The sequence below is a fragment of the Lipomyces tetrasporus genome (genome assembly GCF_029532465.1).
Source record: "Lipomyces tetrasporus strain NRRL Y-64009 chromosome Unknown POJ06scaffold_5, whole genome shotgun sequence".
NCBI classification, from domain to species: Eukaryota; Fungi; Ascomycota; class Lipomycetes; order Lipomycetales; family Lipomycetaceae; genus Lipomyces; species Lipomyces tetrasporus.
Window position 1 is genome coordinate 889,940 of NW_026611600.1, and position 27,836 is coordinate 917,775.

General features: G+C 51.5%; 13 protein-coding genes across 13 annotated transcripts; 6 read left to right on the top strand and 7 right to left on the bottom strand.

Annotated features, from left to right (window-relative positions):
• Window positions 1-698: 698 nt before the first annotated feature.
• Window positions 699-2,317, top strand: POJ06DRAFT_281531 (Cys/Met metabolism PLP-dependent enzyme-domain-containing protein; the record flags this gene model as incomplete). The annotated part of the gene is made up of 6 exons (XM_056189954.1): window positions 699-739; window positions 789-843; window positions 912-1,087; window positions 1,144-1,353; window positions 1,407-2,166; window positions 2,192-2,317. 6 exons carry the CDS (start codon window positions 699-701, stop codon window positions 2,315-2,317), a joined length of 1,368 nt encoding a protein of 455 aa, XP_056043955.1.
• Window positions 2,318-2,497: 180 nt separating this feature from the next.
• POJ06DRAFT_252923 (ribosomal protein S8e/ribosomal biogenesis NSA2) lies at window positions 2,498-3,319 on the bottom strand (the record flags this gene model as incomplete). Its single annotated transcript, XM_056187578.1, has 1 exon — window positions 2,498-3,319. A coding segment is annotated over exon 1 (448 nt), but the record flags the coding sequence as incomplete, so codon positions are not given.
• Window positions 3,320-3,929: 610 nt separating this feature from the next.
• Window positions 3,930-5,862, bottom strand: POJ06DRAFT_105874 (uncharacterized protein). Its single transcript, XM_056183980.1, has 4 exons — window positions 5,165-5,862; window positions 4,638-5,112; window positions 4,492-4,585; window positions 3,930-4,441 (listed from the first exon to the last, which is right to left on the bottom strand). The coding sequence occupies exons 1-4, from the start codon at window positions 5,688-5,690 to the stop codon at window positions 4,352-4,354; spliced, it is 1,185 nt and encodes a 394-aa protein (XP_056043957.1). The 5' UTR covers window positions 5,691-5,862; the 3' UTR covers window positions 3,930-4,351.
• A 70-nt stretch (window positions 5,863-5,932) lies between these two features.
• On the top strand, window positions 5,933-8,525 carry POJ06DRAFT_105904 (uncharacterized protein). Its single transcript, XM_056183981.1, has 3 exons — window positions 5,933-7,216; window positions 7,269-7,574; window positions 7,623-8,525. The coding sequence occupies exons 1-3, from the start codon at window positions 6,097-6,099 to the stop codon at window positions 8,471-8,473; spliced, it is 2,277 nt and encodes a 758-aa protein (XP_056043958.1). The 5' UTR covers window positions 5,933-6,096; the 3' UTR covers window positions 8,474-8,525.
• A 1,110-nt stretch (window positions 8,526-9,635) lies between these two features.
• Window positions 9,636-11,847, bottom strand: POJ06DRAFT_105923 (kinase-like domain-containing protein). The gene is made up of 2 exons (XM_056183982.1): window positions 11,172-11,847; window positions 9,636-11,113 (listed from the first exon to the last, which is right to left on the bottom strand). Exons 1-2 carry the CDS (start codon window positions 11,761-11,763, stop codon window positions 9,888-9,890), a joined length of 1,818 nt encoding a protein of 605 aa, XP_056043959.1. The 5' UTR covers window positions 11,764-11,847; the 3' UTR covers window positions 9,636-9,887.
• A 975-nt stretch (window positions 11,848-12,822) lies between these two features.
• POJ06DRAFT_252931 (uncharacterized protein) lies at window positions 12,823-13,291 on the top strand. Its single transcript, XM_056187579.1, has one exon. The coding sequence runs from the start codon at window positions 12,980-12,982 to the stop codon at window positions 13,235-13,237; it is 258 nt and encodes an 85-aa protein (XP_056043960.1). The 5' UTR covers window positions 12,823-12,979; the 3' UTR covers window positions 13,238-13,291.
• A 310-nt stretch (window positions 13,292-13,601) lies between these two features.
• On the top strand, window positions 13,602-14,522 carry POJ06DRAFT_295476 (uncharacterized protein; the record flags this gene model as incomplete). The annotated part of the gene is made up of 4 exons (XM_056190512.1): window positions 13,602-13,743; window positions 13,776-13,826; window positions 13,883-14,134; window positions 14,158-14,522. The coding sequence occupies 4 exons, from the start codon at window positions 13,602-13,604 to the stop codon at window positions 14,520-14,522; spliced, it is 810 nt and encodes a 269-aa protein (XP_056043961.1).
• Window positions 14,523-15,911: 1,389 nt separating this feature from the next.
• On the top strand, window positions 15,912-16,941 carry POJ06DRAFT_252935 (SAM-dependent RNA methyltransferase). Its single transcript, XM_056187580.1, has 3 exons — window positions 15,912-16,458; window positions 16,516-16,626; window positions 16,688-16,941. Exons 1-3 carry the CDS (start codon window positions 16,110-16,112, stop codon window positions 16,864-16,866), a joined length of 639 nt encoding a protein of 212 aa, XP_056043962.1. The 5' UTR covers window positions 15,912-16,109; the 3' UTR covers window positions 16,867-16,941.
• Window positions 16,942-17,225: 284 nt separating this feature from the next.
• On the top strand, window positions 17,226-18,778 carry POJ06DRAFT_252937 (uncharacterized protein). The gene has a single exon (XM_056187581.1). It carries the CDS (start codon window positions 17,373-17,375, stop codon window positions 18,576-18,578), a length of 1,206 nt encoding a protein of 401 aa, XP_056043963.1. The 5' UTR covers window positions 17,226-17,372; the 3' UTR covers window positions 18,579-18,778.
• A 51-nt stretch (window positions 18,779-18,829) lies between these two features.
• POJ06DRAFT_238023 (Sds3-like protein) lies at window positions 18,830-19,666 on the bottom strand (the record flags this gene model as incomplete). The annotated part of the gene is made up of 1 exon (XM_056185978.1): window positions 18,830-19,666. The coding sequence occupies one exon, from the start codon at window positions 19,664-19,666 to the stop codon at window positions 18,830-18,832; it is 837 nt and encodes a 278-aa protein (XP_056043964.1).
• A 300-nt stretch (window positions 19,667-19,966) lies between these two features.
• POJ06DRAFT_105958 (uncharacterized protein) lies at window positions 19,967-21,858 on the bottom strand. Its single transcript, XM_056183983.1, has 2 exons — window positions 20,736-21,858; window positions 19,967-20,687 (listed from the first exon to the last, which is right to left on the bottom strand). Exons 1-2 carry the CDS (start codon window positions 21,734-21,736, stop codon window positions 20,198-20,200), a joined length of 1,491 nt encoding a protein of 496 aa, XP_056043965.1. The 5' UTR covers window positions 21,737-21,858; the 3' UTR covers window positions 19,967-20,197.
• Window positions 21,859-22,725: 867 nt separating this feature from the next.
• Window positions 22,726-24,670, bottom strand: POJ06DRAFT_105964 (permease for cytosine/purines, uracil, thiamine, allantoin-domain-containing protein). The gene is made up of 2 exons (XM_056183984.1): window positions 24,172-24,670; window positions 22,726-24,119 (listed from the first exon to the last, which is right to left on the bottom strand). The coding sequence occupies exons 1-2, from the start codon at window positions 24,414-24,416 to the stop codon at window positions 22,817-22,819; spliced, it is 1,548 nt and encodes a 515-aa protein (XP_056043966.1). The 5' UTR covers window positions 24,417-24,670; the 3' UTR covers window positions 22,726-22,816.
• Window positions 24,671-25,379: 709 nt separating this feature from the next.
• POJ06DRAFT_268104 (ferric reductase like transmembrane component-domain-containing protein) lies at window positions 25,380-27,503 on the bottom strand (the record flags this gene model as incomplete). The annotated part of the gene is made up of 3 exons (XM_056189291.1): window positions 25,380-25,709; window positions 25,766-27,011; window positions 27,061-27,503. 3 exons carry the CDS (start codon window positions 27,501-27,503, stop codon window positions 25,380-25,382), a joined length of 2,019 nt encoding a protein of 672 aa, XP_056043967.1.
• Window positions 27,504-27,836: the final 333 nt, after the last annotated feature.

A 27,836-nucleotide genomic window follows, 5' to 3' on the forward strand; every position in this document is an offset into this window, starting at 1 on the left:
CTAGTAACTCTAACGAGTCAGTACTTCGAGATTCGAACAGCCATCGGTAGATATTCAATGTTAATACGCGCATAACTTTAGGTGCCATTGTGGGGATATTGAATATCATAGTAGAGCAATAATACATAATTGGATTAATAGCTGGGAAATGTTGTGTCATCCAGACTCGCCCTCAGGTCATCGAATAAGGTTTCGACACTCTCTGAAGCAATTGCAGTCGCGAATCGCGACATCGCTTGCAGCTCTCCACGTTACCCCTGATCACGAAACTTTTCATTCCCGGCCACGAGTACAGCGTGCCCAGCCCATTGCTGTAGTATAGTGACAAGGCTGTTAAGCGGCGCATCAGTCGTCATCTATGGTGCAATCAGATGTATTTCGAGTGCGGGATACGCTATTGTCTTTTCGGAAAGCGTGGCAGGGAGTCCTGATAATGCTGATATGTCGAGACGTGAAGATTAGCATATGAAGTGATTGTGCAGATATACAGCTCCTGCGCCGATTCACGTCGAAAAATAAGTCATGCCATCGCGTGAGCTCACTGGCGACCAGCGAAAAAAACTGCCCGAGGACCGCAATCACACATAAAACGCTTTAGCCTGCCTGGCTCTTGATCTACCACATACCTTTGTTACTTCAACAACAAGTCTCAGAACTGATCACACTATTCATTTCATTGTTAGACCATTGTTAGCATAATGCCTGGTTCTCATTTTGACACGTTGCAGATCCACGCTGGGTTAGTTCGTCTCGATTGCGTTGATTTCGTCGGGTTAACGATTCAACAGTCAGAAGTCTGATCCTGTCACCAATGCCCGTGCAGTGCCCATCTATGCCAGCACCGTACGTAAAATTATTTACTAGGTTTCATTGAGGCTGGCTTAACTGCAATTGCCAACACTGCCGAGTAGTCCTTTGTGTTTAACGATTCCGCCCATGCCGCCCGCCTTTTCGGTCTACAGGAGGCTGGCAATATCTATTCCCGAATCGGAAACCCGACCGTCGACGTTTTTGAGAAGCGAATAGCCGCACTGGAAGGCGGAGTTTCTGCTGTGGCTGCTAGTTCCGGACAGGCGGCCCAATTCATGTGCGTGCACTCCTACCAACCGGCGGCCGGGTGGAGATATCGCTAATATCACATAGGGCTATTGCTGCACTTTGCCATTCTGGAGATAACATTGTTTCGACGTCGTACCTCTACGGCGGTACGTACAATCAGTTCAAGGTCTTCCTGCCCCGATTTGGAATTGAGACGCGGTTCGTGAAGGGTGACAAGCCAGAGGATTTCGAACCTCTCGTCGATGATAAAACAAAGGCTCTTTATGTGGAGAGCATAGGAAATCCTCAGTACAAGTAGGTTCCGTGTGGTCTTATTGATGCGCATTTGTTTATTAACGGTTGTGTAGCATTCCGGACTTTGAGAAGATCGCCGAATTTGCACATAGCAAAGGTATTCCACTCGTCGTCGACAACACTTTCGGCGCGGCTGGATATCTCGTCCGTCCGCTCGAGCACGGAGCGGACATTGTTGTTCACTCCGCTACCAAGTGGATCGGTGGCCATGGTACCACAATCGGCGGTGTCATCGTTGATGGAGGCAAGTTCGACTGGAAAGCCCACGGCGACCGATTCCCACAGTTTGTCCAGCCAAGTGAAGCCTACCACGGCGTAAAGTTCATCGAGATGTTCGGAAACGAGCATGTGTTCGCTGCTCGTGTGCGAGCTGAGGTCTTGAGGGATCTAGGATCTACACTGAACCCATTTGCTGCTTTCCTGTTGATCCAAGGCATTGAAACTCTCTCTCTGCGCGTCGAGCGTCACGTCCACAATGCGCTTGCACTTGCTCGGTATCTCGAAACTTCACCCTACGTCGCTTGGGTCTCATACCCCGGTCTCGAAAGCCATCCATCGCATGAACTGGCAAAGAAATACCTCAAGAACGGTTTCGGCGCAGTCCTCTCGTTCGGTGCAATCGGCGGTCCAAACGTCGGCGCTCAGGTCGTCGACGCGTTGAAACTAGCGTCGAATCTCGCCAATGTCGGCGACTTGAAGACATTAGTCATCGCACCACACTTTACTACCCATCAGCAACTTAGTGATGAGGAGAAGTTGGCATCTGGTGTCACTGTATGTATTTCCTCCGTAGATCTTGCTAGTCCGTTTGAAGTAGTTGCTTGTACTGACGATTTAGCCTGATTCGATTAGGGTTGCTGTCGGCGCGGAGTTTATCGATGATATTATTGCCGACTTCGAGCAGGCCTTCACAGCCGTCAAGAATGCCAGTGCACCGAATGGTGTGCTTAATGGTGAGCAGTAGATACCGTACCAATGCATGGCCAAAAGCGTGTAACTTTCCGTCGATACGAAATATATCTTAATGTGTACCAAGGAGAGGGACTTTTGTGAGCTTTCCGCAGGGCACCTAGTCATCAGGTAGGGTTATTCATTATCCACTGTTGCCGCCAACTGCATCCAAGGAAAGCTGAAGGTTACGGTTCAGGCATGAATTCATATGATGCTTTATTAAAACCCAACATACCCATCTAGACGTTGAAAACTAAAACAAATAACCCAACCTATCACATAACCGAGCTGATCGAACATTACATATAAACCGATTCAGGAGAAATGCAAACCTCAGGCGATTTAAACTAAGAGCACGGCATTAACGCAACCATCTCTATCGGGCTCATTCGTTATCTGGGCATATTTGCCCCAGACAACCTTTCCGCCCGCAGTAACCAAACCCAGTTCACTGACGTTGACCTCAATGATTGTTCCCTTTGTCAATACACCAAGCTGAGTGTATAACGGATTCTGAGGATTCTTCTTGACAGACAAAATTGGGAGATGCACAGTCACTCCAAGTTCAGGATGAGTGACATTGGCCTTCTTCTGCCGTAATGCCGATGGTCTGATGACCCGCTCGAATTTCACCGGCCGTCGAGTGAATCCCTCACCAACGAATGTATGCTTCGTAATCATGCGCTTCCAGCTCTTCCGTTTTGACTTGCCGGTCTTGACAACCTTGAACATCTCCTCCTCGGAGATGCCGCGAACTTTAGGCAGCGGCACCGCAAACTTCGCCGCTTTCTCCATACGTTTCTGCTTAATCGACGTCGACAATGCCTTGGCCTGGTTTGTATTCTGACGATCAAGAAGGTAGGCTGGCAATCCATCTGGATCATCAGGGGTGCTAGTGGTCGTATTGACCGTTGCCTTCTCATGCTGCTTGATCCTATTCAAGTAAATTAGTACGCCAGTTTCCCCTTACTGTAGATAAAAATCGAGCTGTACTTTTTCCTCATTTCAATCTTCTCAGCATGCCTCTTCTTAGCGAACATCTTCGCCCTGAATCCAGTCAACCGCTGAGCATCCTTTGAAATCCGATGCGACTCTCTCGCCTCCCGCTTCCGTCTACAACCATTTTCGTTAGAACCACAACTGTTTTTTCCCATACGATCAGTGTAATAACAACGTACTTCCGTTCTTCATGATCTAACCGCCGGCCATGCTTCTTAATATGTTCTTCAATGTAATCGTTTTGCGGCTATAAAACAGAGTTAGACCTTACATAAATTCATTATTTCATTGACCTACCATTGTGATCTGTCCTTTTTATCACGACTGGCCAAATCACTCCGAGAATATCTATAGCTCGGATGGTGAGAGCAATGAAATACTAGCCCTTGTTGTTTGAGAGATATGATGTAAATTTTTCCAAGTCTTGTTTGGGAGTCCCAAGCATTTGGGACTTGGGCTAGGGTATTCGGCAGGATCAGACAATTCACAGCTCGGATGTTCTGCAGTTAAGGCATAACCTGGCATTTTCACTGCAAAACCCTAATCCGATTGCGCGTTATGGCAATCGTGCCAGGTCTTGCAGATTCATCTCAGCGCCCTCCGATATCATGTAAGTAAAGGTAACATATGCTGATGAATCCGCTCCAGGATCGTCACCTGAAAGATAGAGGACAATGAGAATGCGCTCAGGGCAATTGGCCACCATAGGAATACGGCAAACCCTCTTTAGTTAGTCCGCTTCAAAGTCTTCAAAAGAGTGCACTTTCACACAGGCAGATTTCATCCACAACTACATGGCCATTACGTTGAGCACTGGACAGGTAAATCGAGGCAGCCAGTCTCCAATCATACTGCATTAATGCGGAAGTGTAGAGCTATGACAACCAAGATGACGGCTTCCGCACAATACGATTCTCTGCTATTCATAAAACTGAATGTTGTACAAGTTCACTTTAGATAAACATATGAGTATAGTTACTGCATATTTCAGAAACAGGTCAGACTGCCATGTCGTTCTCTAGAATCGCATCGGGCCCACGAATATTCATCATGAACTCGGGCTGCCTGGATAGTCTTGTATTCGTCGAGTCTTCGCCTGCTTAGACAAGACGTAGGAACAGTACGTCTCAAACACATCCTATATTGCATGAGCGGCGCTATTCTAGACGGAGCCTGAATTGAACCTACCTTCAGAAGTAACACCAGACAGCCACCGATAAGGCTCCGAACCAGCCGATCTTGTATCCGTTTAGACAACTTTGGAAAAACCTTGGCCAATAAACTATTCGATAGTTAGCAACCGCGCACATGGCTCACAAGGCGTAAAGACATACTCTCCCATCAGTCCACTTAGTGCTGGGTATACCAACGCACCAATGACACTCGACGTAATATTCTGATTGTTTACAATAACACCCAAATTGCCTCTTCTCAAATTCCCATTCAATTCCACCACCAGATTTGGCTGTACCTCCCCATCAACCTGAACTTGCTCCGGGCCATCGGCATCTTCGACAGGATGCGGGTGTACATCATCGACAGGCTCGGGTTCCATCAAAGCTGTGCTCGTTGTCTGTGCTTCTCGCTCCCATTTTAGGCGTTGGGGGATAATGTATCGCCTATATAATGCGCCATGCAATATTCGCAAAACTGGAAACGCGTAGATGATCGTATCTGCAATGTTTAGCCCGGGGCCAACTTTTCGCCGTAGCGAGAGGGCCAATGCTGTGTTTACCACCGCGTTCGTCGGGACGGAGTTTCTTCTCGACATGACTAGCATGATCGGGATTGCAGCTACTAGTGATGGCCCTATGGATACCGTTAGTATCGGTGAGGTTCGAGATTTGTGAACGGCACATACGGTGAAACCACCATCCGGATAATATGCCTTGCACGGCGTTCGCAAAGGTAATTTTGCGATCCTCATAAGCCAGCAACTTCGAATATATCACCTCCTCCAGCGAACCAGACTCCCTTGACCATCCCATGACCCTTAGGCTGTCCTCCAACGAGCATACGCAAAACACAGACACCATGCCATGGACATACAACGCAGTATACGTTGCGGACGTGGCACCTGCCAAAATCGTGACAATGAAAGCCGAGTTCGCAGTTCTCGTTGCCAGACTCTCGAGCACACGCCGCAGTCGTAGCGATAGGCTCCGAGACTGTACGACCCGGATCATGGTGCCGCATTGCGGACACGGAAGTTCGTCTTTTGATGCCGTGATCCAGTCCAGAAGGCATGATTCGTGTGCTGTCAAGTTGCATTTGCACGGGTGTCGCCAATTTGGAGCCGTGCCGCCTGGTGGTGGGTCATTAGATGTGCCCAGACAGATCCAGCATGTTCGGACGTCGGGTTGTTGTTGTGGAGCGACTTCGGACATGGCGCGTGCTGACAACTCGGTGCAGCTTATACACAGATTCGTGTGCCAAATTAAAATCAGAGTACCTCGCTATCTAGTTAATCTTGGGTAGAAACGAAATCGGCAATAATTTTACTAAAGACCTTGAACGGTGGCTGAAATTTGAGCGTATTGTCCCTGTTGTTGCGGGGAGTGGCAGAATGCTAAGATACTAGGCGAAGCTCATCGCCAAACTTTGATGGCTTCGGCGGTGAAGTCAACGGGTTAATTTGGAGGGTATGCTAGCCACGCCAACATCACATGCGCGGCAAAATGATTATGCGGAATACAGTTGCGGAATAGTTGGATCAATTGTTAGAGAAGCATGTCGACTATCTGGGGACGATTTAATTGGTTTGCGACTACTTAAATCGAGAAGTTGAACACAATGGACGATGCGACACCAGTACCAATCTCGCAACTACCTGATCCCAAGCAGCCCAACACCACATCGACGCAGATCCCACCACAGCCCGGACAGGCCGTCAAACGTGGTCGTGGACGACCTCGGAAACATCCACTTCCACCTGACTACGTTCCGCCTGTACGCACGCCAAAACCACCCCGCGAGAGCTCGGCCCAACGAACGCCCCTACCTGCCGAGTCTGAAGAAGTTGTCACGACATCATCAGGACGACCTGCGCGGTCATCGAGACGGAATGTCGATTATGCGAAATTGGAAAGCATTGAGATTCTGCCAGATGGCGAAGATGATGCCGGCGTAAGCACAAATGAAACCCCTGCTAGTGGCCAGCCCAAACGGCGTCGCGGGCGGCCGCCGAAGGATCCGAGTAAAGGTCCTATGCCGCGGCCAAAGCCGAAAAACAACGTCGTGTACATTGAGGATGAAGGCGACGATGAAGCTGTGGAGGAAGTTGACGACGAGGACGACGAGTATGTGGGTGGTGAAGAGCAACCAGACGAGGAGGACGATTTGGATGCGAATGATGTAGTAGAAGAAGAGGATGACGAACCTGAGTCGGATTTCGAAGAACAGGATGAGACTTCGAAGCGCGGGAAATCGGGCCCGGGCAAGATTGCACAGAAGAAGTTGAAAATGGCGCCGGGAACGAGTTCAACTGTGCAGGGGAGCAAGACTAGGAAAACAAAGGATTCCGTCGAAGGACGAATGGCGTTGTTTTACGGAAATAGGAATGCACCGTTGATGGAGGGTATTGAGTACAGGAATAAGTGGATCAATGAATTGACTGCAATACGACAAGAACTGCTCGAAGATCCCATATTTCCTCCGCCAGACGACCACAAGATAGATTTGTCTCTTCAGAGCTTAGTGACGGCGGAAGAAGAAAAAGTGCCGCTGTTCTTACCACCAAGAGAACAGGAGCTCACGTTTGAAGTCGGAATGAATGAGCCGTTCAAGGAATATTCCATCAAAGCGAATGAGTCGGCGAGTTTGCACGACCTCACGGACGGCAGACGCGAAGGTTTCGTGATTCACACGGGCGGCTACGTGACAGGATGCCAATGGGCACCATTGATGGATTCAAGTATGGTTAATGCATTTTTGCAGCTCGCTACGAGTGCTAATCACGGCGGTAGATGTACAATACCTTGTGGTGTCGATAGTTTCCAAAGTGGACGAGTTTGCTGTGTCGATGTTTGACCGCGCCACTTACGATTCAGTAATACAGATTTGGAACATGAATCCTGATCAGCCGGGATCGTCGCGCGCTCGACTGGCCCTGTGTTTATTGCATTCCTGGGGAACACCGTGGAGTTTGAGATTTTGCCCCGAGGCCAAGTCGAAGAATGACAGTACGGTTGGCTGTCTTGCTGCCGCGTTTCAAGATGGCAAGGTGAGAGTTATTTCTGTGCCGGCTGTCGACTCGCAAAATACGGAGTACTGTAAGTGATTTGTATTGCCATCGTACGAAAAAAATACTGACGACGTAGTAATGGTCGAAACACCGGCAAAGGAGATATCGCTTCCCGGAATGTCAATAACATGCGTGACATGGACGACGCGACACGTCATCGCCGTAGGCTGCACCAACGGCTTTGTCGCGACTTTCGACCTCGCAATTGCAGACGAACCTGACGACGACGACGACGAAGCACGACCGCTGAATGGCCACACGGCTCCAATCATCTGCACGCCCGTTCATCAGAGCGCTATACTCACACTAGAATCCGCATCTCCAGATTACCCCCATGTCCTAACAACGACCTCGGCAGATGGGTACACCCGCACGCTAGACACCCGTGACCCACGGTCTTGTCGCGCATCAGCATACCGGACGAAAGGATACTCTGCCGCCGCAACCTACGTGCCGTCTTTGAACGCGGTTATTTCGGTCGAAGATTCGATTCTCACCAAAATTACGCCGATCCTAAACCTACCGACAGACGTGATTTTCACAAGACACGAAGCCAGTGTGATGTGCATTGCATCCGGCAAATGCCATCCGTTCACTGCAACCGGCGGCGCCGACGGCGCTGTGACGGTCGCGAATCCGGTCGCGCGGGCTTTGGTCGGCAAGAAGATCACGTACAAGGACTGGCCGCAAACCCGACTTTTCAAGCTCGAGTACAGCGAGCGGCAGGGCAAGTTTCGGTTCGTGGAAGGATACAAAGTTGATGTTATCGGATTCGCTGCAGGTAGCCGCGGCAAAGGCGGTTACCTGATTTATCCCGAGACTGTCTGCGTGACAAGTTTGGGTTGGAACTGGCGAAGGCAGACGGGCGGATGGATCGCTGCCGGGTTTGCCAACGGTCTCGTGCGGATCGAGAATTTCAGTATGTAGCATTTCTTTGGTGCGGCGTGTCTTTGTGTATGTTAGTTGTATATTAGTTTGTACGCGGGACATTTGGCAGACCGAAGTCGAACCATTTTCTCGTCGTGGAAAGCTATACATCGCAACTTGCTATGCACCAATTTGAAGGAGAATTGAGAATAATCGTAAATTGAGTGTGATCTTCCCCACCTTTCTCTCGGTACGGGAATCGTCTAATCTCAAGGGACCAGATTATTCCTCTATGAGAAACGATTTCGTTCCCCTGTCCTTGCATAATCCATCCTGCACCTAACCATAGCGTCTCGCTTTCATTCATGCAAGTTAAATTACCATCCGGGACCCGCCACAGATAAAAACGACTTTGTCTGTGGCCGCTTTCGTTCGACGCCGCACGCCTGGGAAAATTCTACAAAAAAATCACGCCCGCATTTGGCTATCCTCTCCGGCAGTCACCAGCTTTTTCCGGAACGGACCCAGTTTGCGTTTCCGCACTAGTCCCCAACTGGCGCCGTGTGCAAGCGCACGATGGCCATGTCTCGCTACGCTGTTCTAGTCCGGGTCCCGTTCGATTTAGGGCCGTGCGGCGATGATCGGATGAAGAGCTATCCATTTCTTCATGTAGGGATTACACGCGTGCCAAAAGCTAAAGTTATCTTGTACAGTTTGGTGCAATCCAGGTCTACTCGAAACGCAGATGGGGTCGAGCAGGTCTTGGTATCACACGCACTTGGGTGATCGTTCATCACACCCAACCGGTCATCAGACACTCCTGATGACCCCTAGCCTGGCAAGACGCAGATATCAGATGGCTAAAAAATGTCGAATCCAATTCAATAACAAACTTAAACCAGAGAGGTGTGCCACCGGTCCCGTCGTCGTCACCAAAGAGTCAGTCCGCTTTTGTATCTCGGTTTTATAACAGGCAACGGCAATCCACTTGTAAACCCAACCCCCCAAACTTTAAACCAGCAACGATACCGATGTCCCACCAACGTTCCGGCAATCAGCCAATCAATCTCACGTTCCGTTCCGGATTAGGCGATAGTATCGCATCGACAATGAACTTTATTTTCAATTTGCAAGGTTTAGGCCGAGGCGAAAACTGGAACATGCATCGATATGCCGGGCGAGATCGGAGTGATGCAAACCATGCTGTATCTAATTAAGGCGGATGGAAAGATAGTTTGATTTGATGACAACCCAAAACAAAAAGAAACAAAACCCGATTCCCATAACTAAAATAAACTGATGATATAATGCAAAAACCCGATCCAAAAACAAGTCAGTCCAAAAGAGCAAAAAATTGTATCCAAATCTAAACTGGTGGTCCCCGGTATCCACAAAAAACCTATTTACAACTAGAAAGATTAAAGCCCAAACCTAGCGCTTTGCTCACGATTAAATTTCCAACTAAAAAACCGAGTCAAAATAGCTTGACGCACAAACAATTATGTTCGTCATCGACAATCGGCGCCGCCGCCGTCGTCGTTGCTGTTGTAGTTGTTGTCGGCGGCACGTAAATGTTCTCCTCTCGCAGTCCGTCGAGTCCGTAGTAATCCGAGGTCGGCATCGCGTTCGGTATCATCCGGCGTCGCGCGCCAGCGACTTTTGCTGCTTTGGCCGGTAACGCGCGGAGCATCATTGCCTTCTTGGCCGCCGACGACATTGATAATCGGCGCGGTGGTGGTGGTGTTGGTGGGGTCTTGGATAATGGCTGTTGCGGCACTTGTTGCAGGGTGGGTGGGACCTGGTACGTGACTGGGTCAAAGAATGCGGATTCCATTAATGAGGACGACGATTTGCGGTCGAGGAAGTCGCAGGCGTCGTACACGCTTTGCGAGATCGTGTTCATGTCCCAGTCAGTGAAAGGCTCGGCTAAGCGCTGCTGGTTGGCAAACTGTTCGAAATAGTATGCATCCGCCGACGACCGCGGTGACGACGAGACAGACGATGCTGGTGTGGATACGCCTGATGTGTGTGATGTCAATGACGATGTCGACGCGGTCGAAGTCGGCCGGGCGCCCCAGAGCGCCTGCTGTAGTCTCTCTGATGCCGCGATGGCATTTGTTGGCACCGTAATACCCAGCCCGTCTCTCTTCTCACGTGGCAGCTTGATATCGGCCTCGGTGAACGGCGACGGCGAGTCTTTGCAGACATACGCGTGACGCCTCCGGAACGGGTTGTTGCTACTGCGCGGCGTTTCCGGCCGCGACGTAGTTCGGCCGGCGCCGTTGGGCGTCACCGGCGGTGTCATGGTGCCGGTCTGAGTGTCGACAATCGTTCTTGCAGGCGTGGTCTGGTACACGTTGCGCGAGGTCTGGTATTGGCCGATCCGGCGCTGATGGTCTTCGGCCGACACGGTCAGCCGCGGACAGCTCTTGACAGCGTGATAGAGTTCTTCGAGGGTTATTCGAGTCTGCGGGTTTGTGTCGAACATTCGATTGAGAATCTGGTTGAGTTCAGGTGACACGGGAAGGATGCGCTGGAGATAGTTGGGCGAGCGAAGGTATGCCCGGAACGAGTCGTCGGTCAGGGTCGCCGTCTTCCATGGGTTGCGGCCGCATGTCAGGTTGATTAGAATCACGGCCAGCGACCAGACGTCGTTTGCCGCTGCGTCATAACCGTATTGGTTGGCGTCAGAGTGGCACTCTGGTTTTTTTTTCTTGTTAGTTCGAAACCGAGAGTTAAACAGGCTGCCATAACGTACCAGGAGAAACATAGAAACTCGACCCACAGCCGTGTTCGTAGGAGACGCGGTCGACGGTAGCAAGGCCGAAGTCGGACAGCAGTATCCGGGCGCCGTCGTCGGCTACGAGCACGTTTTCTGGCTTCAAGTCGCGATGATATACGCCGACGGAATGGCAGTAGTAAACCGCATCGACGAGCTGCAAAAAGACGGACCGGGCAAGTTCGTCGTCGCCGACGTACCGCTTTTTCTCTGTGATGTTGAGGAACAGGTCGCCCTCGGCGCAGTATTCCATGACGACGTAGAGACCGTCGTCGCGGTTGATGACGTCTGCGACAGAGACGATATTCGGGTGGAGGTGAACTCTTGTCAGCAGGCTTATTTCCCGCAGCAGGACTTCGTTTTGAGTATTTGCCAGCGGTTCGCCGGTGGCAGAGTCTCGCAGGAGCGCTTTTACTGCGTAGCGCACTTTGGTGGTGGTGTCGAGGGCCGCGTAGACGACGCCGTAGGCACCGATTCCGAGCACGTCGACGAGCTTGATGCGAGCGGCCAGCAGCGTGCCGAGCCGTGTTCTGGCGACCTTTGCGAGGACAGACGAGCTGGACGAGTGCATGGTGGTGGTCGTCGTCGTCGTCGTCGTCGTCGTCGTCGTCGTCGTTCGTGCTGCTGGATGTGAGAATGGTTGCGAAGAGCACGGCGCAGGGCGTATATTTTAAATTAGTGAGTGCAGAGTTAGGCAGTGATCCTTTTTAAAACGACGCTAACTAATAAGTTGGGCCAACCCGACGCACGCACTAATGTGCAACGCCTTCGACGCTAGTTAGCCACCCAAAGTTCATGCGTACCTTGCCGCGGATTTTGTGTGGGAGATACCAGCCGCAGTTGGGCTGACTGCTGGCCGGCCAAACCGGCGCAGTGCCCTAACCCATAGGATCTCGAGGGGGCGTGGTGATCTGCAGGCGCGGGTCTTCGTAACGGGGCAAACCAACGCGCACGCAACTCACACTTACTTCCAACCGTGCACCACACACGTGCTGTGCCTGCGGTGCTGAAAATGCAACTGTTGACGCTCCTACACGCCATGTGCAAACGAAGAGCAGCGTTCTGGTGGACCACAGCAAGAAAGTTCACAAGGTTTTTGACAGGTCGAAGTAGCCTGCGGGGGAAGTGGGGTGACTGACTAGCTGTGGAGTGACAACTAATATTGAGTGCTGTAAGTTAATTTCACATTCCCTGCACAGCGGGGCATAGAGGCAAAAGCAAAAACGCTGCGGACCTGATCGCGGCAAGAATAATAATAGTAATAATAATAATAATCATCTTGACATATATCGCTGATGATGTCACTGCTGATCCTGCTACAGCCACACTCGCACACACTCACTCTCAACAGTAGTAAATATCTACCTGCCACTAGTCCACTAGTGCACCCTGCGGTCCGTGAACAAATACATCTGCACACGCCGACGCGCCCCGATTCTGGTCATCAACCTAAGCCCAGGCTACTATATTCGGCATCACTCGTGCCCTCCCCAGTGTCCACTCCACCGCCGCACATATCGCGGCTCCACACGCTGCGCCAAGCCCCTTACGTGACGTCGCAGGCGTCGGACTATCAACGGAAACCACAGCAGCAGTTAATATCTTGCGTCATTTCGTGCTCCTGAATGTACGATACAAGTACCGGCCAATCCGATCGGCATTTGTCGTGTCTTAGTGATCTCACTGCCGAGCTTCTACGTCCGCGCTAACCGGTACGATAACCGGTATAGATCGGTCGACGGTCCCGGCAGTATCGGAGCCAAGGATACTCAGGACATGCCGGAGTCATGGCCGCTATTACTGTTACTGCGATTGCCGGTCTGTCGGTCGCATTAGGCCGGCATCTGAGCATGTTGATTAATTCTTTCGATCCGACGGGATCTGCGATTTCTGAATACGTCAGCCATCGGCGACGGACGGAATCGACGATGCGGTACACGAGCTGGACAATGATCTACTCGTCACCACTAGCATTTGATATCTTCGTACTATCAAATTATCATCATCGTACGTGTCTTAATGATGGCAACCGAGCACTACTCTGATCGACAGAATTCCGAATTTCGGCCATAGTCCGCGCCTGCACTAGCTTAGACCGAGTCGAATAACAAGCAGTTATCGCTCATATCCAGTCTATGCAGTAGTGAACCTGACTATAAGTAACTAAACCGGCACAAAAAAGTCCGGACCTTAAAGCATACAACGGATGAATGAACAATGAAAAATGGCTGTGCCTAGTGAAAGTTCAAGCTAGCCCAAAGTAAGGATAGTTAATTGCCTAAAGCGGCCTACGACTATTAGCGTAATGAATGTTCACACTGCGGCAAATAATCCTAACCCTAGGCTGCGGGGTCAAAGGTCGGATGGATACAAAGCTTTGTTTGATGCAATGACACTCAACGGCAATTAATGGCCGGCAGCAGAGCTATAGGTCGAGATGTCCATTTTTACCTCTTTTCAGAGCCGGATAATTCGCTGGGGGGAATGATATTGAACCCATCCGTAACTGAGAAAGGCTTTCTCTCCATGCTGAACATCCTCATTGTACACTGTGCAGCACCGGAGTCGACCTGATGCCAACAGATGATGCTCTCAAGCCAGGCCATTATGACATAAGGCCTTATTCTCGCAAAGGTTATAATATATTTGTTTATACGTCCATGTATATGCAGCTACTTAGGTTCACGCAGACGCAATATCCATCACAGACGAACCCTGGATTGCCCGAATCCTTTCCAAAACTGTCACGGGCAGGGACGACTTCTTTCGAGCTCGGGTCCGTGAGAGAGATGGGAAGTGCGTAATAACTGGCGTGGTCAACGCTGGGGCTTATAGGAATGATTGGGTCGGGTTTGAGACCGCCCGCATCTTCCCACTTTCTAGTGAAGAGTATTGGGTACAGAGCGGATATTCTACGTGGATCACGAAGAGAGAGGGAGAGCGTGATACAATAAACTCACCTCAGAACGGGCTACTTTGCAGTCCCATATCCATCAGAAATTTGATTCTTTCAGTTTCTCCATCAACCCAGATGATGGCTATAAGATAACATGCTTTGATGAAGATTCTTTCCGGATAGACGGGAAGATACTCGACCCTATTTGTCGCGAATCTAGCGGTGAAGCGGGCGCAAGAGATAATCTCCTGCGATGGCATTTTCGTCAAGCGGTGTTGGCCAATAATAATATGAGGGGTGCCGGAGAAGCAGTTTTTGAGATGGACTTCCCACCTGGAACCGATATGATGGGGGACATTCTCGGTGGACCAGAAGCAGGTAAAAGGATGGAGGCCGAGCTTTTCTCAAGGTTGAATGGGCAATTTTTGGTGTAACTGACTGAGCCAAACCGTCTATGTGCCCCAATTTCTGTTAGGGAGCAGACCACTATGATAATCACTTCTGTGCCCTCGCGTGATTGACAATATCTTGGAGACAATCGGACACTGGGTCGGAGAGTTTATGACTGAGCATATCTACATCCTACTTCAATCAAAGCCCCTTTTGCTCGCGAATAATCTTCACGCGTCCTAGGAGCGCAGTTTAACTGTAGACTGATTAGAGTGCACAATTGTGTTCGATTGCTACATCGACATAACTCCTCGTTGTTGATCGACACATTAAGAACGATCCAGCTTAGAGTACCGGCAAGTGCTGGTGCCGTCAAAAACAATGCTAGCAACTGGCCCCAGTGTGGTTGCGCCGTTGCGAATCTCGTCAGTTTGAAGGTTCTCCCAGATGCCGAAGACAATAATAGTCCAGTCCGGTAAAACTGCAAGAACATTGCGTCATCGTTCACTAATTAAAAACGCCATCTTTGACTCCGTCTCCTCTGCCTGACTGGCAAATCACTGCGAATTTCAATCCCGGCTGCTGCAAGAGTTCCAGAAAGCTAAGCGCTAGTCGGGTTTTGCTCGGTTGCTGTACGCAAGACAGAGTTGAGTAGGAATTTCGAAGCAACCAAAGGTTTGCGCAATGATATCCTATAGAGTCGAGTCCCCATGGATCTCCATGAACAATGAAATATTCGGTGTCTAAATTAGTTTGCCAAAAAATTTAAGATTTAATAACTGCAAACGGTCTCCTGCCGGCTGGCACGCAGACAAACAACTGCACTCTGCCAAACCAGTGGCAGACCGCCAAGTTCATGCATTCTTTGTGCGGCCGTCGCCTCCACCACCCCGAGTCACGGGAGGGGCTACAGTACAGTAGAACCCCGTCAAGCCGATGGTAAGTTACAGCCATTTCATATCGGTTTACCGACTACTGAAATGGATTAATAGCCATGAGGGGAATTTTTAGAAAATACCATCGGTTTAACGGGGTTATCGGCTTACAGCGAATCGGCTTAACGCGGTTCTACTGTAACTAAGCGAGGCCGACATCCGACAAGTTAGACGATGGCGCCCTACGAACAAGCGGCTGTTCTGAGTCACCCATACGGCATTTTGTTGCCGGCTCGGGTAAGTTGGGATTCTGCTGCTGGCTAGTTCCGTCTTGATCAGACGGCAGTCTTTCCATCCAGAACAAAACAAGCAGACAATGGCCACAACGGCCCTCTTTCTAGAGAATGTTCAATCACTGACATAGTAAATACCGTCAATAATGGGTCTGGCTAATAGTCTCTGACAATCAGCAATTGATTGAGTTTACGGCTTATGAAAGGCTCATGACAAGGCGCTGTCACGCCGCCGGTGTGCCTGCAATTTTAAAGTCCAGACCCGTGCGTTCTCTTAAAACTCGACTTGTGTCAAATCACATATTTAGGTCACAACTAGCCCACGCTGATTACCCCCGCGACATCGTCCCCACAACAACGGACAAACACGACGACGACGACTGAGCCGCAGTCTTCATGAAAATTTTGCAGGATTGACGGCAAAATAGAACAACAATATAGACTACAAGCACGGCGCGACGACATGGCGTCGCACAAGAAATACGTGGTCGAGCATATGGAAGACGGCATTTCGCCCTGGGTTCTGCTCGAATACCTCGCGATCTCGCACGACGTCGGCGGCGGCGCAAAGTTCTACTTGACGTCGCTTCTGCCGTCGCTCAGATCGTGCCTGCCGCGACAGCTTGCGGATCCGCAGGTTGCGACGACGACCAGTGCTGACGTGATTGAGCTGCCTGGCGTCAGGGACCTGGCGGACCAGGGCCGGGTGTGTTTGCTCGATCCCAGTGCAACTGAAGATTTGGCGCCCGAGGATGCAGCCAGGTTTGATTGGTTTGTGTTTGGCGGCATACTGGGAGACCATCCACCAAGAGGTGAGAAAAAGAGTGGCAGCCATACTCGTTTGTTCCAGACACTGACCGACTGGGTAGATCGGACAGGCGAGCTGCGCAAGTACGGGTTTGAAGGCCGAAGATTGGGACCGAACCAGATGACGACCGACACGGCTATCCGGGTCGTGAAGATGGTTGTTGAGGATCAGAGTATGTTGTCACGCCGTCATTGCCATGACACTACACCGAATAACACTAACAACCACCCCAGAACCGCTCAACCAGATCGAGTACGTGGACTTTCCCGAGTTGCGGTGGAACAAATATGAGAGCACAGAGATGCCGTTCCGGTATGTGAAGGACAGCCAGACGGGCGAGCCGATAATGCCGGAAGGCATGCGGGAGCTGATTCGACAGGACGCGAACAGAGGGTTCGAGGATTTTGAGTGAGGATGAGATAGTGAATGATTAAATGTATATACTGGAATAGTTAAACTATAACTTAAGTAATGAGTTTGCACGCGCGCAATTGTTCATTATGAGATCTGCAGCCGATCTGCAGGCTCACAAAGCTTTCCGGAGAAGCCGCGTGATCGCCGAAAGTTAGTGTGGGATAATTTGGCCTGACAAGCGACGTGACTCAGGTGTCTACAACAGATCGGCACTAGCGCGGGGCCAAATCCGAGCAATCCCGCGCAGTGGCGCCGCCCCGGCTCTTCGCGCATCGGCACCCACAACACGACAAAGTTCATGCCTCGATTAAGTGGCCGCGCAACCCCCCCCACCGATATACACATTCTCACTCCCTCCATCACTCGGCCTTCAACAACGGCCGTTCACTCTTTCCGCACCTCTGCTCCCTCTTCATCACAAAAGCAGCAGCAGCAGCTATAGCAGAATAGACACTAACAGCACTAGCACGCTACGACGTTGCTCTAATTATCACAGCAAAGGGAATGCCGCTGGCGCCGTGCGCTTGCGTTAACACAAAGGCATCGCCACTCCCGCTTTCATTGTTGCTCTCGCCGCCTTCAGATGCCGCCAGGAACAATATGCAACAGCTGGACGAGCCGTACTGGTCGGCGCTGAGCGCCGGCCGCGCGATGCTGCCCACTCCGCCCGACGAGATCACTTGCCCCAGTCGCCACACGCGGACCCGGCGGAGCAGCAGCTACTCGGCTGCCAGCTGCTGTCCCTACGACGACGACGCGGTCCTGGCCACTGCCGCCGCAGTCGCGCTCGAGCTTCTCCCTGCTATCAACTCGCTCGAAGAATCCTTCCGGCTGCTGTCCTTTTCCACCTCCGGCTCCGCTGGCACGTTTGCCCACCGCATCCGTGACCTGTGCCTCAAAAAGCACCCAGAACGACCGGTCTATCTGAACCTCACCCACGCCGTTCCTCTGCCAATGTTGCAGAACTACATGTCGGTCTTGTCGCCTGCCGCGTCCGCGTACTTGTCCGGAGGATCGTCCGCATTATCGGCGCTGTCGTCGTCCTCTGTCTTCTCGTCCCCATCGTCCGTCTCGTCCCAGTCTTCAACCGGATCGCAGCAAGGATATTTCTCGTCCACACTCTTCGAGTCCTACGTCGTCGCCCGGCCAGGCGCAGTTGTCCCGCCACTCTCGATCCACTACGCATTCTCGATATCGCTCTTGCCAACACATAGACTGCCCGATTTCACCCTCTTCACGCAATCCCGACTGTCCGAACTGCTTCCTGCCGGTGTTTTGATCCTCGTGCATCCGACATCGATAGAGTTCTACTACGACACGCTACTGTCGGTCTTGGATCCGCTACTACACACTCTCCTCGCGCTCAACAAGCTGTCCACAGCCGTGTGCCAGCGCCTGTCCGAGCCGCCCGCGCCTGTGCCTGATTTCGACTGCCAGAAGAAGATTCTGCAAGAAGCCGGCGGCGAGATTCTATACTCTGAAGAACGAGTCATGTCGGTCGACGACTGGGGCGTGCGGTGGCTCACTGACGAGGAGCGCTGGATATCCGAAACCATGGGCGTCGAAGGCAGCGTGTCGCTGTCGCCAGATATCGGGCCTAGCTCCGGCAGTGCGCGGAGAGGGAGCGATGTCATTGATGGCCTTTACCGCGAGTCCGCGGACGTCCACGGCACATCCAGAGTCGGCATATACGTCGTTCGCAAGCGATGATTGATAAAATCTCCTGTTTGGTTTTTGGTTGGTTTGACGCTTTTGTAAATCCATGATATTATCATTTGTTACGGTTACGAATTTGGTTTGGGTATATGTTTTGGCTGGGCTGGCATTTTTGATTTTTTCAAAAGGGAACGGGTTGGTTCGGTTTGGATTTAGCTTTGCACAACGTTACGGCACGGTTTGCTACATTCTAGTCATGTATTATAAACAATGAACCCCTGATACACTCAAACCGCAACGCATCATCATTTCTTCTTTTTCTTCTTGCGCAAAACCGCCAAATCCTCATTCGCCTCCTCGCTCTTCAGCCCCGTCATGCCCCCAAACGGCTTCTCTCGATGCCGACCACTCGCGGTCACGGTCCCGCCACTGATCCCATCATCCCGATGGTGACCAAACGGCAGCGCCTCGCGATCGCTCCAAAACGCCGCGATCTCATCCCGCTCACCAGCCTTGCCGCCGCCGCCGCCGCCGGGGCCGGTGCCGCCGGTGCCGACTCGTTTCCGCTTCTTTGCCCCGTTCTCGACGACCGCGCTCGGCACAATTTCCCCACGCCGCCGCAAGTTCTTGCGCCGCTCGCCGACACTGCCCATCATGCCGCTGCCGCCCGACGACGGCGAGCCGGGCGCGGTCTGGTACCCGGAAACGTTCAGCAGCAACGAATGATCGTTCGCAATGTCCAACAACTCTTTATCCTCCCGCAGCCGGCGCCGCTGCGACTCCAGTCTGGCCAGCAGCCGCTCCCGGACCGACTTGGCCTTGGCAGCATACTCCTCCTCCGCGGCCGCCACGTCGCGCTCGTACTCGCGGTCGGCCCGGGCGACAAGGAATTGTTCGTTCAAGTACAGCGCGACGAGCTCGGCGTCGCGCTGCTCCTCGACGTCAGTCAGCCGGTCGACAAACGCCGGGTCCGTGCCGGCGTGCAGGGCCGCCAGCCGTGTCTGCAGGTCGGCAAGCGTGTCCCGGTATATCGCATCCTTCTGGCTCGCGAACGCGTTCGTCAGGTGCGTGTACCGCTCCACCAGATTGTGTCGTCGTTTATCCCGTTTCGATGCTGTCGTCGTCGTCGCCGCCGTCGTCATTGTTGTTGTGTGCTGGTGCGTGTGGGTTTGTGGTGGTGACGGGGTTGACGTCGGCGATGGCGCGTCCATAGTGTTTTCTCTGTATCTCTCTTTTTCTCGCCCCGGTGAAACAATGATAAGAGTGCCTATTGGTGGCGAGCGACAAGATAAGTTGTCCGGTGATAACCTGCTCTAAGGACAAAGGGGGCCCGATATGACTGGCAAAACCAAGATCGTGCTCGTCGTGAGATCAAATTGACCGAACAAAGCGGCGCCGCAACACCCGAACCCGAACTTTATTTGGTGGAATAGGGTTACCCTGCATGCGTCCTGCGGCCTTCGCTGACAGTGCTTGAACAATAGGAGGTCATGCACACTCATCTTGCGTTTAAGGAAGAGTGCCGTACGAGACGGCATATATTTGATAATGCTTCAGTATAAACCGCAGATATTTAGCTGGAAAAGCCGCGCGCCGTACCTACATCGGGAGACATGATGGCACTGTCAAAGGGAAATGATTCTGCAAAACAGTTCTATTGCATGATTCGTAATCTAATAATACTTTCTCACATATCCTTCCGCGTCCTCTCTCCTCGGGGGTTCGGTCGGCTCATGCTCCATCTTCATCTCCCTCCTGAGGCGTATCCTATCCAACGCCAGCATCCGTCTCGCTAGCTCCTCCTCCGAAACACTGGGAAACGCATGCATGATTCTATTCGGCGGCTTCACCAGAGCACGCGAGGGCAACGGATCCATGCGTCGTGGGTGCAGTTGCGTGAGCAATACCCAATGCGCCCGGCTCCATCCTGGATCGGGATTCGGGTTTGGGATCCTCTCGCGCAGCGTGTCCGAAGCGGACAGTGGTGGTAATTCTGTTGTTGTCAGGATCGACGAAGTTATTGATGGAACTGGAGAGGGCTCTTTCGTTAACGTGCGGCACGGCGGTGATGTAGCTTCTGAGGATTGCAATTGCGATAGCAGAACCGGTGACTGTGGCGGGGGAGGGAGGCAAATCGGTTTGAGCGGTGAGCTCGCTCGGTTCCTATTTAGTTAGTCCTGGTATCTCTAAACACAGTCGAGTAGAAAATACCTCAATGATTTGGCACTGGTCGTCTTCTTTGACTGATGTGGGACATTCAGTGACGACGCAGTCCGCTCAACAAAGGTTTGGTGCTCGACCACTGGACTTGATAGAAGCAACGGTGGCGATCGATCGGGTTCGTCTTCGTAGACATGTATAGGTGCAACTGATGATTCCTGATGGATTGCCGTTCTACTAACAGATGGCGAAGACAGTAATTCCGATTGGTTGGCCGCCCGCAATTCCTCCACAGGTTCCCGCATGTGCTCACTAGGTGTCTCAATTGTAGTTTCCTTTTCTCCCGCTTGTGTCTGTCCAGAACTACCCTGATTGCCGACGGACTTGTCGTGCAACTCGCTGTCGACCTCGATCTTATTCTTCCGTGGCGATCTCTTCCTCACCGCCCTACGCTTTACGGTACTACCAACAACGCCCGGAGTGCTTCCAGCATTCGCAACTCGGTTTAATTCCTTTTCTCTCACCGGCGTGCCAAGCATAGCCGGCGACCTGATGACCTGCACCCACGCAACTGGACTGTCGCCTGTAGCCTGATAAGAAGACGCGCCTGGAGTTTGCGCACCGTCCAATTCTTCGATATTTCTCTTACCCCCTGCGCTGGCTTGACTCTGCGGCAGAATACGATCCGTTCCGGCGATCGTGACGTTTACGCTCCAATTTGGCGTGGACGGCTGCTGCACAGACGTCTCATCCGACTCTTCTTTGCGTCTCCTCGTCCTTGCATAACTCGTCGTGCCATCCGTCGAAGAAGACGATATGTCACTGCCGGCCTTCCCTAGAATCTCTCTTTTGGCAAGCTTTAGTGGCGACACGAATGGCAGGATGTCGAGTGGATCTGGCGAAAGCGAGCCGTCATGTTGTTGCAATTTGTGGGTACTTCGCGTTCTTCGACTTGACCGGGGCGGAATCGTGGATTTCAAGGGGGTCGAGAAGCTTGTTGGGATCGTGGTCGTCGTCGTTGTTGTTGCAGTCGCTCGTGATCGTGGTGGCATTGTTGGCTACGAATTCGAATCACAGCATTGACGGATAATTAGTACAGTATAATCCTCAATATGACCTTACAATCCGGTGGACTTAAGGTGATCGTGATATTGTGCGTTTTGGTTGTGCGTTTGGACGATACTGCTGCGCCGCTGAGTTTGATGTGTTGACAACTTACACAATTACCATTGCCGGGGCAACGCCAGCCTTCTGCGGTTAGGGTTTACCCATAAATGCAACCAGCCTAACTCCCAATTAAATACATCTTTTCAGCCTTAGGAACGTGCCTTTTGAATGGCACGCCCTACATGGTGTAGCGACCACCGGGCATGCAGGGCGCGCATGACCTACATGGCGACTGCAGGAAACACCAGGTTGGCGCCTAGAGAATTTGAACAGCCGTGTTCGACCACGAAGCTGCCGTGCGAAGGGCTGACCAAGGGGAGCCTCGGAGGCGGGAGCAAATGTTCGGGTTTCAAGGTCATGATTACCGTTGCCGTATCGTCCAAAAAAGTCCTCCGTAACCGTAATTGAATTCAACATTGCGAACCGTGCGATACGGGCGCACTGTCTCTTCGCTGTGTGCCTACCCAAGTTTCCGTGTGGAGTCCACACCCCGAATGTGGAGCTGGACCAACCGAGCTGCCTGATTGGTCACCGTATCAATAAGCTGAACGCAACGATTACATTGATGATCCGATCCGACAATGTCTAGGGGCAGCATTCGGACGGCTAGTGCGTGACAACGTAATGCCCTCGGTCGCAATGGGGCGGCTTACTGGCGCCCTAACTCGAAGTTCGGGCATGCTATTTAACGTCGTCGAGATAGAAACAAACGACTGGCGCGTGAGACCATTTTCTGCGCTCAGATCTGAACAAATCACACGAAAATGGGATACTGTTTGCTAATATGTCCCCGAAGAAAATCATTAATTTTAATTTATTGAACCGCTAGAAACTCCGTATCCCGTAACGCTATTGCAACAAACCGGAAAGGAAACGAACAAAACGACCAAGCCGAAACCGTTCGCGACTGGTCAAAAACTTTTGCTAGGGCAATATGATCCTCTCATAAGATCACATTGCATTGTTCAACGGCCAAAATATCTCAGTTCCAAAGGTCTAAGCGCCAAATACGCGACCAATGCAAATCCGAACGACAGCTCAAATCCAACATCACCAGGAATCAGTGCCGCAATAGGCCCAGTCCACCAGACCTGGAACATGCCCAAAACTGCACCGGCAACGCCGCAGCAGAACGCAAAGCAAGCGGACAAGCCAACGGGAAGTTTCGACGGGCTGTCGTAGTCGTCGACGTTGTATCCACTGAAACCGCGTTTGAAGAGAAAGTGCTCGGGAAGAGAGATTGCTTCGTAAATGGCGAGCCAGTAGCCGATGATATTCATGAAGTTGTCCATAAACGATTCGAAAGAGTAGTACGCAGGGATTGAGATAGCGAGGAACACACCGGTGGCTATCAACGTCCAGACGATACGCGGGATTTTGGCAAGGTTGCTGTCGATGGTTTGGACAGACAGAACGACCGAGTACATATTGGGGCAGTTGTTGGCGACTGTCGAGAGCGCCATGACAACGAGACAGAACTGGCCAAAGCCGTGAAGCGAGTCCGGAACGAGGATAGCGTACAAGAGACCTCCGATTCCGTTTTCAATGTAATTATCCGCGTAGGATGTACTAGTCAAAGTACCGGTCATGCAAGCTGCGCCGAGGATTTCACAGAATAGAAGTGGGAAGCCGAGACCACCAAATATAGCAGCGAAGATCTTGACGCGAGACGTCTGCTTTGGCTGATAAACGACGTAATCGGATGCAAAGGAGGCCCAGCCAGTAGCGAAACCAAAGATGGCAGCGCCGAAGGAGAGGACATTTCCTGCCTCGATATGTCCAGTTTCAAGCGTGCCGAAGGTGAAGGTTCCGGACATTTTGAATCGCGCAATGACAATCAAAAAGATAATGGACGTTGGAATCCACGCCCACTTCTCATAAATGTGGACAGCCTTGTATCCAAACAGGGTAATTGCAAATGTGCCGAACGAGACAACAATGACACCTCCCCAAGGCGGTAGGCTTCCGTTATTGACTGTGTGCAATAGCTGAGCGGCGACAACCGTGTTGACAGCCGCCCAGCCGACACACGCGATACAGTTGAGAAAAGCGAAAATCTTCACCCCGTGGAAACCGAACCAGAACCGAGAAAGGATCATTTGCCGAAGTCCGAAGCGGGGACCGAAGGTCGAATAAAACGCGACAGGAATGATGCCGAGGATGTTGAAGAAGATAATCGTTAGGACAGAGTCCCAAAACGCCATTCCGAAAATGCTAATTCCAAGTGTGCCGAGTGAAAAGGTAGAAATAACCATATTGGCCGCGAACCTGTGTTACGTCAGTAAACTATGACAGAATACGTTATCGCAATGTGCCGTACCACATGGAAGCAGCGTTCCAGATCGAGTTCTCGGTCTGCTCTTCTTCAGGAACACGCTCGATGCCACGAATTTCCATCTGGAAGCGTGCGCCAAGACGCTGCGCCTTGGCAAAGAGAGAACTGCCCTTGGGGAACTCCACATCCTGGATGACTCCGACGTCCTTGTCCCCGTTGGAATAAGAGTTGTCCGCAGTCGGCACATCGGCGGCCTTTTCCATAAACGACAGTGACCTATCGGTTGACATGGCGATGACAAAACTAGGTGCTTAGAGAACCAGCCAAGAAATCAGCAAGCAGTGAGTCAGAGAACTAAGGCGGGCGGTGATTTTATAGCAAGCAGGGGTCAGAAGTGCTTGGTGAGGCCGGCAAGGGCTAAACTCACATTGGCAGAGTCCAGCTACGCCAGCGCCTAAATGGTCTGATAACCGGGCACGATAAGCAGAGACATTGATAAGTGCGAGAGGCTTCACATGTTGCTAAAATGAGCGGGAGCAGTGACTGAGAGTCAAAGCTTGTCAGACAGAGTGGGGCTCGCGGCGATGAGGAGAGGGTCGAGATATTCGCGTATCGCATATGGCCGCCCAGACTGCCCAGTCCTCGGAATAATGGGCCCTGATTCCGGCAACCGGCAGCCAAGCCTGTGCTTCTCGACGCCGCCAAACTGTCGCCTCTGCGCTTCCGTGTCAAGACTCTGAACAACCACTAGAGCGGACCAATCATCTTTCATGCACTCGGATTTGTTAATTACTGGAAATGAGCGTTGAGAAACCTACGGAACAAGGTTTAAAGTCCGAAAGTCCAGTGCCGTTGGTCAGCGCGCGGCGTCGCAACCAAGCCCTCGCCCAGACCCCCTTGCTCTCAGACAGTAATCATACTTTATCAGAGCAAGCAGCATTGCAAGTCTTTCTGTCCGGATACCCTGCGTCGGCGTCGGCTTGGTTTTCTTCGCGCAGGCTGCCTCGAGGTGCCTGTCTGGTGTCTGCCGACAAGGTCGACTTTCTTCCGAGAAGCGCCATCGATGGCGCCACCGACGTCTTTTGGACGCCCGCTCCGTCAGCCACCGCCTAGCGTTCACGCCACATGACTACAGTTAGCCGGAGGAGACCGACAGCCATTCTTGCACGAGGACATCGAACGAATGCGCCGTAATCTTTCTATAATTGAACCGCTAAATAAAACATCGCAAGTGTAAAACTGAGCGATTAAAGTCATGCCCATGAGAACGCGTCCTCAAAGTAATCCACTCGCCCTTGGCCGGCACCCACATTCTCAGCAGTCGCAGTCCTGCAAGCGTCCATCAGGTTACCAGGACCACAGGTGACGACCGCGACGCTGCCTTCCGCACACTTCACCGTGCTCGCAATGACCGACGACAGGTCTGGTCGTTGATTATACTTGATTTCGTATTTTGGTTCATCTGAGTAATGTAATTTTTCGGAGAATTTGCTAGCAGACTGCGTCGATGACACTTCCGAGTAAGATGCTTTGTCTGGCCCGGACTCCCCGGTCACAAAGACGTTAATCTCAATTAGTCCGCTCTGGGAAATTTCTTGCAGCTGCTCTTGGACCCAACCAAAGACTCGCAGTTTCGCACCATCCAGTACAGGATAGCATGCTGATCGGTCTCTCTCCTCTTTAAATCTAGGGCATACGACATGATAGCGGTGATACCAATACCACCCGCAATCAACAGCACAGTCTCATACCGCGCAATAGGGAACGAATCGCCATATGGCCCTTCAATCCACACGCGCACATTACCGCTCTTGCTATTCTTGCCCGAAACACTCTTATGTAGTTTCCTCGTCAGCCCTGAATGCGCTTTTGCCACAAACACGTAATGGCCGTTACAGGTCTCGACGATACTGAAAGGGTGGGATTCCCAGAAATTGTGGCGCAAGACGTAGATGAACGCGTATTGGCCTGGCTTGGCGCTCCATCCGTGCGCGGGCTTAATGGTTACGTATGTTGCCTCGCCGTTCACAGTCACTTGGGCATTGTTGAGCGGGTTCGCCGCAATGATGCGGCATAGCCGGATAAAGCGGTCAAAGCACCAGATGGCGAGAGCAGTATAGAAATACTCCATATATCCATGCTCGTGAACATGGTGCCACGCGATGCCGAAAAATACTGCGACCAGAGAAATATGAAGCAGCAAGAAGAACTCGTACCAGTGGCGCCTGACAACGTACACAGACGTAATAAAAATCATACCGAGCATCACCAGCGCGACAATGCCGAGATAGTTCTCACGAACGTCTAGAATGGTGGTCTTCCAATAGTTGTATGCGCCAGCCCCCGTGTAATTGCCAATATTGCGGTACACATGCGTGAACGTCCACCCGTGAATTGACATGTTCATCAATATGATGCGGCCGAGCCACTTGTGAAAGACGTTGAAGGTGTCGAAAGACCAGCCGGTGTAAAACATCAAGATGTTATTACGGCCGCCGAAAAGGAAGAGCACTGGCAGTTGCGAGAGAGTGAGTATGGCTGCACGATCGCCGATGTTGCGCGCCGTCATGATATCGTTTGTGTAGTACACTGTATTAGGCGTGTCCGTCACCCACATGTCGACAAACAGGAAGATGACGTCTAACGAAAACAAGACGAACACGGCCACAAACTGCCATCGGATAGGAACTGACGCAATCCCGACATTTCTCCACTTAATCGACGTAATGTGCTTTCCGCCGAATGCCGCAGGAAGAGTGACGTACTTGCGAAACGTATTTAGCCAGCTGAATGCTTTTACACCACTTCTAGGGTACGTTTTTAGAGCCACATGACGTCCAAAGGATATGACTATCAAGAAAGCCCAGTACGCGTTGATGATATTCCTATGCCTGTCAGCCTCTGACACAACATAACCAAACCACTTCCACATACCCATAATATTCTGCCCAAAGGATATTATGATTCTTCTCTCCACGTGCTGCCAAGTTATTCAATGTAAGCTGTCTCGTAGGCTTCACCGCCTTCGTAGCAACAGCCTGAGTGACATCCGTCTGATCGACGTAATCGGCGTATCCGTTTCTCAGATACAACTCGTACGTGCCATCCAAAGGTTCCCCCGCTGTCTGACAACTCTGAGAGAACGACTTCCAAGCTGTTGCATGCTCAGATTCTTTGCAAAGGTCAATGCACATGGCGTAGGATTCCGGGTATATCACATTCGTGCACATGCATTCGTAATAACTCACACCGCATGGCGGGTCAGTCTTGAAGGCTGATAGGTATGTTGTGCATATCTTTTCACACGCCGACACAATTGTGCGAGCTTCGACACTGGCAATCAAGCCTACAAGAAGGGGTAGGGCGGGAATCTTCATACTTACAGCCAAGACGAGGCGAAGCCGGCGCTGGGCAGGCTCGTCTCATATATAAGTACTTGAAATAAGTGCGATCATGCGTTCCAGGCGCTATTCCTCCCAGACGGACTTTGCCAATGGCAATGCAACTCAAAAGCCTTGGCAAGCCCGAGTAAGAGTACGGGAAATGTGCAGCACCCAAACTAGCCAAGATTTGGTCTGGGCTCAGACAGTCCGAAGCGAGACAGGTACGCCAAACTTCGCCTCACAGTCTCCAACATGTAGTGACAATTCATGGTCTTAAACTTATCTCTCAAAATCTGAGAACATCTGCTACCATGGGGTTGAACGGGT

Coding starts and splice junctions, on each gene's coding strand:
- POJ06DRAFT_105874 (XM_056183980.1), bottom strand. CDS start 5,690: ATGTCCGAAGTCGCTCCACAACAACAACCCGACGTCCGAACATGCTGG. Junction 5,113..5,164: donor ATCCGGATGGTGGTTTCACC/GTATGTGCCGTT, acceptor CGGTATCCATAG/GGCCATCACTAGTAGCTGCA. Junction 4,442..4,491: donor GTCTGGTGTTACTTCTGAAG/GTAGGTTCAATT, acceptor CATGCAATATAG/GATGTGTTTGAGACGTACTG.
- POJ06DRAFT_105958 (XM_056183983.1), bottom strand. CDS start 21,736: ATGCCACCACGATCACGAGCGACTGCAACAACAACGACGACGACCACG. Junction 20,688..20,735: donor ACCAGTGCCAAATCATTGAG/GTATTTTCTACT, acceptor CTAACTAAATAG/GAACCGAGCGAGCTCACCGC.
- POJ06DRAFT_252935 (XM_056187580.1), top strand. CDS start 16,110: ATGGCGTCGCACAAGAAATACGTGGTCGAGCATATGGAAGACGGCATT. Junction 16,459..16,515: donor GGGAGACCATCCACCAAGAG/GTGAGAAAAAGA, acceptor CCGACTGGGTAG/ATCGGACAGGCGAGCTGCGC. Junction 16,627..16,687: donor GATGGTTGTTGAGGATCAGA/GTATGTTGTCAC, acceptor CAACCACCCCAG/AACCGCTCAACCAGATCGAG.
- POJ06DRAFT_105923 (XM_056183982.1), bottom strand. CDS start 11,763: ATGCACTCGTCCAGCTCGTCTGTCCTCGCAAAGGTCGCCAGAACACGG. Junction 11,114..11,171: donor GAGTTTCTATGTTTCTCCTG/GTACGTTATGGC, acceptor AAAAAAAACCAG/AGTGCCACTCTGACGCCAAC.
- POJ06DRAFT_252931 (XM_056187579.1), top strand. CDS start 12,980: ATGGCCGCTATTACTGTTACTGCGATTGCCGGTCTGTCGGTCGCATTA.
- POJ06DRAFT_105964 (XM_056183984.1), bottom strand. CDS start 24,416: ATGTCAACCGATAGGTCACTGTCGTTTATGGAAAAGGCCGCCGATGTG. Junction 24,120..24,171: donor TGGAACGCTGCTTCCATGTG/GTACGGCACATT, acceptor GACGTAACACAG/GTTCGCGGCCAATATGGTTA.
- POJ06DRAFT_252937 (XM_056187581.1), top strand. CDS start 17,373: ATGCCGCTGGCGCCGTGCGCTTGCGTTAACACAAAGGCATCGCCACTC.
- POJ06DRAFT_105904 (XM_056183981.1), top strand. CDS start 6,097: ATGGACGATGCGACACCAGTACCAATCTCGCAACTACCTGATCCCAAG. Junction 7,217..7,268: donor GGCACCATTGATGGATTCAA/GTATGGTTAATG, acceptor TCACGGCGGTAG/ATGTACAATACCTTGTGGTG. Junction 7,575..7,622: donor CTCGCAAAATACGGAGTACT/GTAAGTGATTTG, acceptor CTGACGACGTAG/TAATGGTCGAAACACCGGCA.